General features: G+C 46.1%; 1 protein-coding gene across 1 annotated transcript in view; it reads right to left on the reverse strand.

Moving 5' to 3' along the window:
• Nucleotides 1-16,662, reverse strand: part of LOC143293450 (uncharacterized) — a 304,192-nt gene that overhangs the window by 71,783 nt on the left and 215,747 nt on the right. Inside the window, exon 5 of the mRNA XM_076604321.1 lies at nt 10,629-10,782. Coding sequence (XP_076460436.1) covers nt 10,629-10,782 — 154 coding nt within the window. The remainder of the gene's footprint in view (nt 1-10,628; nt 10,783-16,662) is intronic.

Raw genomic sequence — 16,662 nt, forward strand, 5'->3', positions numbered from 1 at the left:
GCTCTCACAGGAAGTGCTCAAAATGCCACAGAAGGTCCGTTGTCAGGCAACACTGGTCTGATTATCTCTGTGTGTGTGTGTGTGTGTGTGTGTGTGTGTGTGTGTGTGTGTGTGTGTGTGTGTGTGTGTTTGTTTGTTTGTGTGTGTGTGTGTTTCTTTGTTTGTTTGATTGTTTGTGTGTGTGTGTTTTTCTCTCTATTCCCTCCCTTCTCTCTCTCCAAAACTCACCCCTACTCAGTAAGTTAGCAGTCAGTGAAAACCCCCCCAAAAAACAACAAAAAACAAAACAAAAACCAACAAAAAAAAGCAAACAAAAAAACACGAAGAGGCGAACACACACATGCATATTCACACAGACACAAACACACAGACACACACACGCACACTCCTTGCCATGCAAAACGAAAAATGCGCCCACACAAATAAAACCAGCCAGAGAAACTCGTGCCTCACCGCAACGGAAATGATGCAGATTAAGATGGACACAGACTTACACCCAAACTGCGCTTTCGCATTCAGTTGTAATTCCTCCCTTCCTTCCTTCCTTCCTTCCTCTCTTCTCCCTCAACAAATGTCCCTCCCCCCCTCTGCACAAGCGCTCCATCACCACAGCAGCTCGTACCCTTTTCCCCCCAATTCAGATCCACAAACTTCGAACGGGCACTGCCCAAAGTCGGACATACATATGTGTCCCCCGTCTTTCACGCACTTTTCCAAAACCACCCTGCGCAGAGTGCTACAAAACGTGTTCTGCTATAATACGAGAAGATGAGCCCTGATAGGAAGGAAGGAGCGAAGGAAGGAAGGATCGAAGGAAGCAAGAAAGGAAGAATGAAAGTCTTAAGACGCAGAAAGTGGATGGAAATTTATCACTTCATGTCACATACAGAGCAAGGTTGGGATCCATCAGCGATCTTAGCAGCTCTAAGTTTGCTTAGCGTTAGTCTTATTCTTGTTGCTTGTAGCCCAGCCGACCACACAGGTCCTTATCAGGACTGTCACACCATACACATGCTCAACCGCGTCAACACAAAACTGTCACATATACCCCCCCACGCCCCCCACCCACCCACCCCACACACACAAAAACACCAACAAACAAACAAAAAAAACCCACAGTTCATGACACAGTATCCCAACTATTTAGCTCCTTGTGGCAAATAAGACTAAGCCATGCTGATGACGCCAGCTATTCCGCTAAATTCATCATCCCCAGATTACAAAAAATTGTAAAAAAGGAAAAAAAACCTAAACAAAAAAACAACCACCACCAAACAAACAAAAAAACTCAAAGCCAAACAAAAAATACAGTTAAAAAGTACATATAGGCAAATAACACTGCAGAATGGGCAGCTAGTGCCTATCCCAGTGTTTACATCTCACTACCTAATCGCCAGAGCAAAACAGCACCGATAGTACAACATAGACTGCGGAAAAGAGAGAGAGAGAGAAAAAAAAGTATCAGGGCTTTCATGAAAAAAAGACTGGGGAATGGACTGGGAAGGCAGAAAAAGGAGACAACAGTAAAGAAAGGTGTGTGTGTGTGGGGGGGGGGGGGGGGGGAAGACAAAAAAAAAAAAGGCAGAAACAAAGAGAGTGACAGAAAAGAGGTAATTTCTAGCACAGAATTTCCAGAAGGCGGGGATGCTATTTATACTGAAAGACCCCCGGCATCCCCACGGAGGTTTGCTTTGCGTCAAGAGGTTTGCTAACTCTGTGGAATTAGTGTAGACTCAGGAAAATTCTCGCTGCGAAGCAAATTCAGCATTGCCAGGATCGCTTACGCAACCAACTCCAGGAACTAAGATCCGAAAGATGGGAGAAAAAAGTCTGGTTGAAAAATGTTGAGGAGGATGTGGAAAACAGAGTGAGCCTGAAGACAGAGACAGGCTCTAAGAATGATTTACATATCCTTCGTTGTAACCTGTTTACATATCAGTTATATTGATGTGCCTTTTTTTTTTTTTTTATACATGTCTGTTCAATATATTATCTTTCTCGTTCTTCTATAGTTTCGTATGGTAAAACTACATTAGAAATAACTGTTTTGCCTGCATCTAAGCATCAACAATAAAATATGAAGAACTGGGGAAAAAAAAAATCTAATGCATGAAACGTGTGTGATAATGTAATACACGGTTGCGTAATTGTGCTATCTGATTAAGTAGGGCACATGACGGATTGAACTACATGTTAAACACAGATATGAAACACACACACACACACACACACACACACACACACACCAATTTGTATATATAAGCCTATATCAGACAGGCTGTCACAAGCAAAGAAGAAGACTGAACGAAAAGGAACGAGGCGAATAAAGCTGAGAAACTTTGCAGACCCTGCAATATTGATGACAGATTGAATCAGCACACTGCCATGAGATGTTGCTGCCTAATGTTCTGAAAGTAGACGGATCCCTTTGAAAGTAGGTAATGACGTCATTTCACTCTGACACACGCACAATGACGTCATTTATCGTAAGTGCGTCACAGCAATCCTCAGGGCTTGACAGATAGGGACTTGTGCATTCACCCCCATTCCGCACCCCCACAACCCTCCATTTGTACCTGCACGCTGGTCCATACACAACACCCCATCATGCCTATCTGTCGTTTCTTTGTAACGAAAAGAACCTTAATGAACTTCAAAAAGGGGAGAGAGACACCCCCCCCCCGCCCCCCCACCAACCCCACCCCCAAGACCCCACTCACAAAAAAAGTCTAGGGGATGAAAATGCAGACAGCTTTTGTTCTTAATGAAGATTGCTCATGCAGCATTTTTGTTTATAATTATTATTTTCTGATTAGTTTGACGAGTACCTTCACACCAGCACCTGATCAGCGCACTGGGTTTAGAACAGAATATTTCATTGTCCTAAAACCTTACGGTTTATAACATAGACATAAGCACAATTAATAAGAAAAGAAACATTCATAAACAAATTTCGCCAGCCTTTTGATTGTGTATTTATGTTGTCTGGTATGCACTATTCGGATTTATGTAAAGATGAAAGCATTGGCTCCTTTTTTCCCCTTCTTTTAAACAGCAGATATGGTGTAGCGTATATGGATTAGTCCGCACGCTCTGACATCTCCTTGAAACTGAAACTGAACTGATACCAGCGATGGTGACGTGCTGCTGAACAAGCTTTTAAATCTGGAACCCACGTGATGGCCCAACATGACTTGATTCTTTTTTTTATGTAATGTCGCAGTAGTTTGCATTATTTGATTGTTGATCTGTGTTCGTGTGTGTATTGTGCCTGTAGGTGCGTGTATGTGTGTGTGTGTGTCACTGAGTGAGTGCGTGAGTAATGTGTTTGGGTATGCGGCTTGTGTTCGTTGGTGCATGTGTGCGTGCGTGCGCGCGCGCGCGTGTGTGTGCGTGTATGTGTGTGTGTGTGCGGACGTTGTGTGTTTTGTGTGTTTGTATGTATGTATGTATGTATGTACCTACGTATATATGCATGCGCATACGTGCTTGTGTTCTTTCAATTTCAATTGTCTACTTTTGTTGTTGTTGTTATCATTTTTAAATACCTGTTGCATTTCTTGATTTAAACAACTGACATGACCTATTTTAATTGTTCTCTCTCACCTATGTTTCAAATTATATGCATATGTTTGTGTGGGGATGTTTGAGTGATTGTTTTGTTGTTTTTTTTTTTTTAGTGCTATTGTAAAGCGCATAGAGCTTCAAGAATATGCGCTATAGCAAAAAAGTCTTAATAAATAAATAAATAAAATAAAGATTGGACAGTAGTGTAAATGGCAGTGGCATTGAAATACCAACAGCTCGTTCCTTTCATGACCTTCAACGTACCCCTCTCAGTGCCATGCCAGGAGGGTGGTTCATAAAAAGGAGGGGTGGTTCATAAAAAGAGACATTATGAACGGCCTGGCCTTCCCAGAGGATGCTCAAGTAAGTTTGCATGTCGACAGGCAAGTCGTGTAGACTGGGACGGACTGTGCTTAAAAAAAAAAAGAAAAAAAAATTACCGTCCTCGATATCAAGAACCCCATCTCCACAAACTTTAGAAAGGACAGACCACTGCCCCCACTATACATATATATGTTCATCTTTCTTCTTCTTCACCACAACCTAACCCTGACCCCATTCTCATAAACTGTACGAGGCGGGGGGGAACGCGTTAAGATGTCCACTGACAAGAACAAAACGATGAAAAGCTAAGACAGGAAAGGCGAAACCTGTTAAGATGGCTAGCCCACTGACAAGAAAGCAATGGAAAGCAAAAGACACGTGAGGTGATGCAACTTGATCACTGCAGGGCATGCTTTAATAGAGGGAACAAAATAATGTATTGGGGAAAGAAAGAAGTGGGGGAAGAGGGAGGGAGACAGAGGAGAGGAGAGGAGAGGGGAGGGAGAGGGAGGGAGAGGATAGAAGTAAAGAGACACACGTAAAGAGATGGTGTGGGAGTGGATGACAGAACAAGATAAAAGAGTGAGGGTGAGAGAGAGAGATGAGGGAAATACATCAAATATATAGAGGAGACAGAGTGAAGTGTGTGACAGGGAGGGATGCAGAAAAATAAAGTTTATGAGGTAGAGAGAGAGAGAGAGAGGAGAAAGAATGAAGAGAAAGAGAGACATGAAGGATAAGAGAGAAGAGGAAAGGAACAAGAGTGAAAGGAAGTGGAAATTTGAGAGAGGGAGTGGAAAGAGAGAGAGAGAGGGAGAGAAAGAGAAGACATAGGGTGAGACAGTGACATAGGCGGGCAGGCAGACATGGAGAAATAGATATGCTCATGCCTCTCATACCAGCTTTCAAGCCAAAAGGTAACTCTGGAGGACACTCCTCCGGTCTTTCACTTTTTTCGGGACACTGCCAGATTTACACACCCCAGGTTCCATCAATTTAGGGGCAGTGAACTAAAGAGAAACAAAAGGTGGAGAGGGGGCGGATATTCAATGCAGTTCATTACGTTCTGCTTGTAAGGATTTGGCACTTGTGGGCTGGGCCACTGGTTAAGCATTTGAAGGACGATGAAGAAAACTAATATTTTTGTCACGCTTCTGAGAAGGATCCATTTCATTTGTTTGCCTTTTCTCTGACCGATTTCTCTGCGCTAACGTTGGCAGTTCTCCCAGTCCGCTCACTCCAAGCCCACACATTCCTGTCCAAAACAACACACAGTTTGATCATGTACCCACGTTTCAGTAAGAACACTGATTTTAGTAAGTGTGCTTGATATGGTATGAACTAATATAACGCATTCCAGATTGCATAAAGACACAATTTAAAGTAAATGAATATATAAGTTGTTTTTTTGTTAAAAAGGCTCAGGGTTTATGCCTATAATATTTGTCCTCCTCCACCTCCTCCTGTGCCACTTTCTAACTACATCCCTCACTTCCGGCCACTACTCCCCAACATCCATTCACTTTTTCCCCCGACTCGGGTCAACAAACATTGACGGGCCACTGCCCACACTCCCTCATAAATCTCCGTCTCTCTTCTTCGTCACCCTCGTCACCCACCTGCTCCCCCTCCTCCACCACACGCTCGGGGGGGTGATGCGGGGAGATGTGGAGAGATGGGCGCTGATAGGAAGAAACACGGAGGAGAGAAGCGTAATGATGCTGAAAGACGGTGATGTGAATTTATCACTTTGGGCCATACACAACAAGGTTAACTCTTTCCATACGAACGGCGAAAGAGACGACGTTAACCGCGTTTCACCCCAATTACCATCATCAAATTACTGCAAGCGGAAGGCTCTTATACTGAAGACGTGAATGTTGACAAAGAATACCACAATTCTGACGACAGAAGCTAAAGGTTGGGTCATTCAGACACCCACTGGACATCCGAGGGGTCTGTGTAGAGGAGAAGAGAGGACTGGCCGTACTGAGTGGGTTAAGACCGGATGATGTGAACGATTGGGGGAAAAAGAGCATGCATGAAAAATCAGAGAGAAGGGAAGTGAGTGAGAAGGGGGTGGGAGTACAAAAAAGAAACAGAGGAGAAGGCAGAAGCAGGCTTTGATGATTTATGTCCATGACAGCGACCCCTTCACTTGTACGTATCATGTATGTAATTATTTGACTCAAATCTTTGACTCACGTGTGTGTTTACACATCTTGAACTTTTGAGCTCTTTCAGCTCAGCAGTTCCTGTGATGTGAGTCAACGATTCGTAGCCCGCATTTGTATGTACATTTAGGCTCATAGGAGCAAAATAAAATTGCGCACGTTAAACATGACATAGCCCTCGTCTACATCAGTCAGAACGTTGGTCAATGATGCTGAAAACAGCATAATATGGCCAATTAAAGGACGAATTCAACACACACACACACACACACACACACACAGAGAAACACGCTCTTTTATAGAGCAGAGCGCATTTTGGACAGACTAAGGCACACACGAGTAAAGAAGTGTAAAGGCGGAAGAGAAAACGAAGAAAAATATAAAAAATTCTCAGACCATATCAAATTAAACGTTCCGGTACGACAGAGCGATTCCGCAGGATGGAATACTGCCTAATGTTTCCTGTCCAGATGGATCTCTTTGAAACCACACGATGATGACGCCATTTCAAACGGACGCAGTCACAATTTCGTCATCTATCACAAAGGAACCCAGACAGTTTTGGCAGCCAAAGCCATGCGCAGTCAACCGTTCCTTTCACTTTGATCCGCACAACATTCGATGGAGCACACGAACTTATGCTTAGATTAAAAAAAGGAAAATCAGTTATGATGTATCAATCAGAAATAGCTATCATGAACGCATGAAATATCGACATCTCCTCAGTACCAACTGTAAAAAATCGATTTGAAATAAAAACATCTAAAAACAAAAATGTAGCTTTCTGTAGCTCTGCAGCAAAAAGCGGGTTCTGATTTATATCAGTTATTATTATTATTTTTTTTTGTTTGGTCGTGTGTGTGTGTGTGTGTGTGTGTGTGTGTGTGTGTTTTAATAACTCAAGTGAATAAAGTGATTCATCGACTACATAGTCCAACATTGTTTATCGCTCATAACATCTGAATTTCTTGCTGAGCGACATTCCCCCCCCCCCCCCCCCCCCAGCGTTCACGAATGATGTAGCCTCCACGACTTTGGCTTGAAACCTTCTTGACAGCCCTAGCAGTTGGCTGGTGGATACAGAAATGTGATAAAAACTGGACAGCACTGAAGGGCAGCGGAAAAGAACTGCCAACAACTTGTTCCTTTCAGGACCTTCTATATACCCAGTCCCTGTCATGCCAGGGGTGCGGAGGGGGGCAAGGGTGGGGGGTGGGGGTGCGGGGGTTCATTGAAAAGAGACATTATTATGAGGAAGAGTGTGAAGTATGTTTGTATGTCGACAGGAAGGAACTGGATTGGGACGTATGGCGAGTCCTGTGCTCTGAGGACGGAGGGAGGAGGAGGGGGTGGGGGGGGGGGGGGGGGCGGGGAGGGGGGCGTGGGGGGGCGGAAGCCTAGCATGTGTCTATGTGTGTGCGTGTATACACACATTCACTCACATACATACACGCATGCACGCACGCATAGCCTATATACAAACACACACACACACACACACACACACACACACAGAGGCCATCAGCGTGTTCCCAGAACGCAAAAAAGCTAACAAGGTAATAAGTGAGGGAAGGGACACGATGGTGTCAAGTGGAGTGGAGAGGGAGACAGGGAGACAGTGGAGAGGGAGACAGTGGAGAGGGAGACAGGGAGACAGTGGTGAGGGAGACAGGGAGACAGTGGAGAGGGAGACAGTGGAGAGGGGGAGACAGTGGAGAGGGAGACTGGAGAGGGAGAGAGGGAGACAGTGGAGAGGGAAGACACGGAGACAGTGGAGAGGGAGACAGTGTAGAGGGAAGACAGTGGACAGGGAGATAGTGTAGAGGGAAGACAGGTAGACAGTGGAGAGGGAAGACACGGAGACAGTGGAGACAAAGAGACAGTGGAGAGGGAAACAGGGAGACAGTGGAGAGGAAGACAGGGAGAGAGTGGAGAGACAGTGGAGACAGTGGAGACAGTGGAGAGGAAGACAGGGAGACAGTGGAGAGGAAGACAGGGAGACAGTGGAGAGTGAGACAGTGGAGACAGGGAGACAGTGGAGACAGTGGAGAGGGAGGAGACAGTGGAGAGGGAGACAGGAGACAGTGGAGAGGGAGACAGGGAGACAGTGGAGAGGGAGACAGTGGAGACAGTGGACAGGGAGACAGTGGAGAGGGAGACAGTGGAGAGGGAGACAGAGGAGAGGGAAACAGGGAGACAGAGGAGAGGGAGACTGGAGACAGTGGAGAGGGAGACACAGGGAGACAGTGGAGAGGGAGACAGTGGAGAGGGAGATAGTGGAGTGGGAGACAGGGAGACAGAGGAGAGGGAGACTGGAGACAGTGGAGAGGGAGACACAGGGAGACAGTGGAGACAGAGGAGAGGGAGACTGGAGACAGGGAGACAGTGGAGAGGGAGACACAGGGAGACAGTGGAGAGGGAGACAGTGGAGAGGGAGACAGGGAGACAGAGGAGAGGGAGACTGGAGACAGGGAGACAGTGGAGAGGGAGACACAGGGAGACAGTGGAGAGGGGGGCAGGGAGACAGTGGAGAGGGAAGACACGGAGACAGTGGAGAGGGAGACAGTGGAGAGGGAAACAGGGAGACAGTGGAGACGAAGACAGGGAGACAGTGGAGAGGGAGACAGTGGAGAGGGGGACAGGGAGACAGTGGAGAGGAAGACAGGGAGACAGAGGAGAGGGGGACAGGGAGACAGTGGAGAGGGAGACAGGGAGACAGTGGAGAGGGAGACAGGGAGACAGAGGAGAGGGGGACAGGGAGACAGTGGAGAGGGAGACAGGGAGACAGTGGAGAGGGAGACAGTGGAGAGGGAGACAGGGAGACAGAGGAGAGGGGGACAGGGAGACAGTGGAGAGGGGGACAGGGAGACAGAGGAGAGGGGGACAGGGAGACAGTGGAGAGGGAGACAGGGAGACAGTGGAGAGGGGGACAGGGAGACAGTGGAGAGGGAGACAGGGAGCCAGTGGAGAGCGAAGACAGGAAGGGGAATGGAGGGGCGTCAAGCGTCACGTTTCTTTTTTTTTTTTCTGGAACCCCCCCACCCCCTCCTACAGCAGAGCTATTGTGGATCATCACTGCACGTCCAGCACGTCAATTACGGCACGTGGGTCACGATGACCTGTCAATTCAGCACGTGTCAGTCCCAGCAAGGGGCTTGGCAGAGTGAAGAGGTGTGTGTCTATGGGCAGGAGAAATAATAATAATAATAATGCTGATAATAATGATATAATAATGATAACAAGAAGAAGAAAAAGAAGATGAACGGTAATACATTTATAACTCTCCTTCTCTGCATCTGTCTGTATGTGTGTCTATTTGTCTGCCCGTTTCTCCCTCTCTACTCACTCTGGTAAAACAGGAATGGACGGACATCCTGGTCCATACACACACACACACACACGCGCGCGCGCGCCCGCGCGCGCTCGCGCAAGCACGAGCGACCACACACACACACACACACACACGTGTGCATGCACGCAAGCACGCACGCACACACGCACACACACACACACACGCACGCACACTTACAAGGTACTCACTTAGGTAGGACAGCAGAAAACGGTCATCCTGATCCAAACACACACACACGCGCGCGCACACACACACACACACACACACGCACGCACGCACACAAACACACACAAAGCTCTCTCTCTCACACACACACACACACACAGGACACTCACTGTGGTTGAACATCAGAAAACGGTCATTCTGTTACACACACACACACACACACACACACACACACACACACACACACACAGGACACTCACTGTGGTAGGACAGCAGAAAACGGTCATCCTGGTCCACACACACACACACACACACACACACACACACACACACACACACACACACACACACACACACACACACGGGGCACTCACTGTGGTAAAACAGCAGAAAACGGTCATTCTGGTACACACACACACACACACACACACACACACACACACACACACACACACACACACGGGGCACTTACTGTGGTAGGACAACAGAAAACGGTCATCCTGGTCCACACACACACACACACAGAGGGCACTTACTGTGGTAGGACAGCAGAAAACGGTCATCCTGGTCCACACACACACACACACACACACACACAGAGGGCACTTACTGTGGTAGGACAGCAGAAAACGGTCATCCTGGTCCACACACACACACACACACACACACACACACACACACACACACACACACACACACGCACGCACGGGGTACTTACTGTGGTAGGACAACAGAAAACGGTCATCCTGGTCCACACACACACACACACACACACACACACACACACAGACACACACACACACAGACACCGACACACACACACACACACACAGAGGGCACTTACTGTGGTAGGACAGCAGAAAACGGTCATTCTGGTCCACACACACACACACACACACACACACACACACACACACACACACACAGAGGGCACTCACTGTGGTAGGACAGCAGAAAACGGTCATTCTGGTCCACACACACACACACACACACACACACACACACACACACACACACACACACACACACACACAGAGGGCACTCACTGTGGTAGGACAGCAGAAAACGGTCATCCTGGTCCGAGGGTATCCAGCTGGTCACGTGCACAGGCCCGCATGACGTCACAAGGCTGTTGACCTGGTGCAGGTCACAGAAGTGCCGTGTGCGGGACTCCAGTGTCTGACAGTCCTTGTAGCGGACCTGTGTGGAGAAACAAACCTTGCTGCCATTAACACCCACTGGCGACACCATTTGGAACATCGGTCTTAGAAAATAACAACAAAAAAAACAACAACAAAAAACAAAAAAAGACCCCCCAAAACCCCAAACAAAAACAAAAACAAAAAACAAAACACCCAGCTGATACTGGCCAGCTGCTGCTGCTTCTTCTTCTTCGTTCGTGGGCTGCAACTCCCACGTTCACTCGTATGCACACGAGTGGGCTTTTACGAGTATGACCGTATTTACCCCGCACAAGTAGGCAGCCATACTCCGTTTTCGGGGATGATGGAGTCTCCCATCGCTCCGACGGATGAGTAGGCAGGCAGGCTCATCTGTCGGTGTGGGAGAAGAGGCCGATTCTGGATGTGCAGCACTTCCCACAGGTGTTGCAAGGGAAAACGTCTCCAGAAGTTGAGCCCTGCTTCCTTCGCTCACGCTTCTCCTTAATGGCCAGCATTCTCTTGTTTTCAAACGTCTTTATGCCACTAGAGCACAGCATCCTCCAGCGACAGCAGTCAAGGGCATCAGTTTCCCAGGAAGCGATGTCTATGTTACAGGCTTTGAGGTTGTCTTCAAGGTGTCCTTGAAGCGCTTTCAAGGTCTTCCAAGTTCACGGTGGCCTTCCTTCAGCTGGCCATACAAAAGCATCTTCGGGATCCTGCTGTCTGTCATGCGGACAACGTGTCTTGTCCAGCGTAGCTGGCACTGGATCAGCAGGCTTTCGATGCTGGGCAGGCCGCTCTTCTCTAGGACCTGGAGGATGGAGACCCTGTCTTGCCACTTTATGCCGAGGATCTTTCGTAGGCATCTCTGGTGAAACTTCTCAAGTTGTTGAATGTGACGGCGATACGTCGTCCATGTTTCACAGCAGAACAACAAGGTGGTTAGCACAACAGCTCTGTTGGAACATTGGTCTCAGAAAATTCAAAAAAACACCCAGCTGATACTGGCCAGCTTCTTCTTCTTCTTCTTCGTTTGTGGGCTGCAACTCCCACGTTCACTCATATGCACACGAGTGCGGTTTTACGAGTATGACCGTTTTTACCCCGCACAAGTAGGCAACCATACTCCGTTTTCGGGGATACTGGCCAGCTAAAGTACCAATTCTTCTTCTTTTTTCTTCTGTGTTCGTGGGCTGCAACTCCCACGTTCACTCGTATGCACACGAGTGGGCTTTTACGTGTATGACCGTTTTTACCCCGCCATGTAGGCAGCCATACTCCGTTTTCGGGGGTAAGTACCAATTCAACACAGACACAGACACAAACACACACACACACAACTAAAGGCCAGTTTTCTCATTGGGTCAACATGAATCTGGTCACAGTCTCCCTGTCAACTGTATTTGTTTTTTGTTTTTTTATCACAGATTTTTCTGTGTGAAATTCGGGCTGCTCTCCCCATGGAGAGCACGTCGCTATACTACAGCGCCACCTCCCCCCCTCCCCCTGCGCGCAGTTTTATTTGTTTTTCCTATCGAAATGTATTTTTCTGCAGAATTTTGTCAGGAACAACCCTTTTGTTGCCGTGGGTTCTTTTACGTGCGATAAGTGCATGCTGCACACGTGACCTCGGTTTATCGTCTCATCCAAATGACTAGCGTCCAGACCACCACTCAAGATCTAGTAGAGGGGGAGGAAATATCGGCGGCTGAGACGTGATTCGACCCAGCGCGCTCAGATTCTCTCGCTTCCTAAGCGGACGCGTTACCTCTAGGCCATCACTCCAATGCAGAACAAGAACAAGAAAACAGACCATGTGTGGAGAGACATCATCTTGGTTTCCACCCTCATCTGTCCTGTTCACCCACCTCATCTCTTCTGTATTTTGTTTGTGACAAACTAGTCTCAGCAGGTTAGAGGGAAAGAAAGAGATAGGGAGGGGGTGAGAAAGAGAGCGAAGCAGACAGATAGACTGACATATAGAGGCAGACAGATCTTCACCTACAACTGAAGTGACAAGTCATAGCTAACCCCTAGCAGTACCTGTCAGTTCGAATGACCAGACCGTGAGTGTTTCTTTTTTCTTTCTTTTTCTTTTCCTGATTAACATCGCACAGCCACATTTCCCGATCAACACATGCCCATGACTATCTTCTTGATTTAACACAGCAACATTTCCTGATCAACACATGCCCGTGACTATCTTTTTGATTTAACACAGCAACATTTCCCGATCAACACATGCCCGTGACTATCTTTTTGATTTAACACAGGAGCATTTCCTGATCAACACATGCCCGTGACTGTCTTCTTGATTTAACACAGCAACATTTCCCGATCAACACATGCCCGTGACTATCTTCTTGATTTAACACAGCAACATTTCCTGATCAACACATGCCCGTGACTATCTTTTTGATTTAACACAGCAACATTTCCCGATCAACACATGCCCGTGACTGTCTTCTTGATTTAACACAGCAACATTTCCCGATCAACACATGCCCGTGACTATCTTTTTGATTTAACACAGCAACATTTCCCGATCAACACATGCCCGTGACTATCTTTTTGATTTAACACAGGAGCATTTCCTGATCAACACATGGCCGTGACTGTCTTCTTGATTTAACACAGCCACATTTCATGATCAACACATGCCCGAGACTATTTTTTGATTTAACACAGGAGCATTTCCTGATCAACACACGCCCGAGACTATTTTTTGATTTAACACAGGAGCATTTCCTGATCAACACATGCCCGAGACCTATTTTTTGATTTAACACAGGAGCATTTCCTGATCAACACATGCCCGTGACTATTTTTGGATTAACACAGGGTCATTTCCTGATCAACACACGCCCGAGACTATTTTTTGATTTAACACAGGAGCATTTCCTGATCAACACATGCCCGAGACTGTCTTCTTGATTTAACACAGCAACATTTCCCGATCAACACATGCCTGTGACTATCTTTTTGATTTAACACAGCAACATGAATTCGATACATGGATGATGAGGGCTTTATGCCTGAGGGTTGGAAATAGCCTGTGGTCCATGTGATTATAGACTTTTAGTAGAGTTTTGAAACAGCCATTTCAGGAAGATGCTTATTCTTATTCTTGTTGCTTACAGTCCAGCCGACCGCACAGGGCCAAGAAGATGTTTCAAAAGTTTGTAATGTGTCTCGTCCGATCCGGGAGAGGAATCAGTACAGGTTTGAAGAGCTGATTTTAACTTTTTCAGTGTAAAGGTAAGGTTATAATGTTCAGTATTGTCAGATGAAAAGTTGCATGGCGTTTTTTTTTCTTCTTCTTTCTTTCAGGCTTTTAGTTTTGAGGAACAGGGCCGATTAATATGCAGATGAAGGATTTGATTCGATTGTGGTGGCGATCAAATTTGCAACTTTCGTCTTCTCTGTAATTAGAGTGTTTAACAGCTTTATATGGTATAAGGATGGACAGGCGATTTCCGCTTTAATAAAAAATAAAATAAAATAATTTCCATACTTTCTTCTTGGGTATGCTGGAGGTTAATGAGGAGCAAAAATCCCTCCAGGATCGGCGCATTTACACAGCAACATTTCCCGATCAACACATGTAGTAGTAGTAGTAGTAATAGTAGTAGTAGTAGTATTTTAGGGACTGGCATTTGACTGCCTATGCCTCACGACCTTTTTTTTTTTATGTCCCCTTCAATATCGGTCTCCTTTTATTTGTGGGATACGTGTTTTCTTTTACACGTACTGCAAAATCACTCGTCAAAGTCAATAATTTTTTGTTTTAAATGCCCGCGATTCTTCCCTTGATTTACCACATCATTTCCCGATCAAGACATGCCCGTGACTAACTTACTGATTTACCACATCATTTCCCGATCAACACATGCCCGTGACTAACTTATTGATTTACCACATCATTTCCCGATCAACACATGCCCGTGACTAACTTATTGATTTACCACATCATTTCCCGATCAACACATGCCCGTGACTAACTTACTGATTTACCACATCATTTCCCGATCAAGACATGCCCGTGACTAACTTATTGATTTACCACATCATTTCCCCATGAACACATGCCCGTGACTAACTTATTGATTTACCACATCATTTCCCGATCAACACATGCCCGTGACTAACGTATTGATTTTACACAGCAACATTTCCCGATCAACATAATACTATGCCCTCGAGTTCCTTCTTGATTTTCACAGCAACATTTCAACACATGCCCCACAGCTACACTCACGTCCACGATGCCAGACAAACGCCAGCCGAACAATGGACAGTGACGACTTGGCGGTAATGGCAAGCAGCTTTGTATTCTCTGACGGGGACTGTCTCCACACAGGCCTCAATTAACGACCATCCCTCAAGGGAGTCGGTTCCTAAGGCGAGGAGACCACACTGACTACGTGTCTGACGACGTAAATCCATTTCTCTTAAGGTTTCTGCTGGTGGTGGTGGTGGTGATGGTGGTGGTGTTCCCAAGCGTAGTCAGGCTCAGCCAGTGATTTGGTGTTGTTGTTGTGGTTGGTTCAGACTGTTTTCTTTGGGGTTCCAGGACCTGCGCCAAGCCATACTCACCAGACTCTTGACAACCTAAGGCTTGTCTTACACCCGAAGAGCTGTCAGTTCACACTGATCAGACCTTGACTAGTTTGGGTTTTGTTGTTGTTGTTGACTCACTTGTGTAAACAAAGTGAGTCTATGTTTTAACCCGGTGTTCGGTTGTGTGTGTGTGTGTGTGTGTGTGTGTGTGTGTGTGTGTCTGTGTGTGTGTGTGTGTGTGTGTCTGTGTGTGTGTGTGTGTCCGTGGTAAACTTTAACATTGACATTTTCTCTGCAAATACTTTGTCAGTTGACACCAAATTAGGCATAAAAATAGGAAAAATTCAGTTCTTTCCAGTCATCTTGTTTAAAACAATATTGCACCTTCGCAAAAAGAAAAAAGAAAAGAAAAAAAAGAAGCCTAATTATATGCAAATTGCATCTTCTGTTATATTTATATTTTTTGTATTCTCTAAACTTGGCACTTTGATCTGATATTCTGACCCAACAACAAGAGCAGTCATTATTATCATTTTTTGTTCAAACAGGAACTTCTTTTGCTTAAGCATGGAAGTTTTATTTATTTTGCAAACGTTTTGGTGCAGATAGTAAAAAAAGGGAAATTACTCTGTAATTAATGCTAGGGGACTTAATTCGCTTTAAACTGATCTTTCTCATCTTAAACATCACATTTTGATACATAAAAAGCTTGGATTTTTTTTTTCAGTGTATCACAAGTGAGTCTTGAAGGCCTTGCCTCTCTTGTTTTTTGTCGTTTTTTTTTTTTTTTTACACTACACAGAAACGTTTCCTTATCTACATAATTATACACCACAGCCACACTCTTTGGAAGCCAGACAAGCGTCATGTGGAATGGCTACGCGGCCCCAACTAACACACACACCAAAGAAGGATCACAGTGTTTGTATGTCTGACGACGGAAATCCATTTAGATTGGGGTCTCTGGTGTTTTTTGAGCACAGTTGTTCGGGCCCAGCCAGTAATTTGTTGTTCGTTCACAAAGTGCGCAAGCTTCCAGGATGTGATGTACAGGTCACCCTGACGTGACAGCTAGCTCTGAGCAGCACTGTATTTTGCATTGTTATTGAGTTGTTCAGTTTGTTCTTACACACACACACACACACACACACACACATGTGGAGTGATGGCCTGGAGGTAACGCGTCCGCCTAGGAAGCGAGAGAATCAGAGCGCGCTGGTTCGAATCACGGCTCAGCCTCCGACATTTTCTCCCCCTCCACTAGACCTTGAGTGGTGGTCTGGACGCTAGTCATTCGGATGAGACGATAAACCGAGGTCCCGTGTGCAGTATGCACTTAGCGCACGTAAAAGAAACC

This window comes from Babylonia areolata, chromosome 19, assembly GCF_041734735.1.
Source record: "Babylonia areolata isolate BAREFJ2019XMU chromosome 19, ASM4173473v1, whole genome shotgun sequence".
Classification (NCBI taxonomy): Eukaryota; Metazoa; Mollusca; class Gastropoda; order Neogastropoda; family Buccinidae; genus Babylonia; species Babylonia areolata.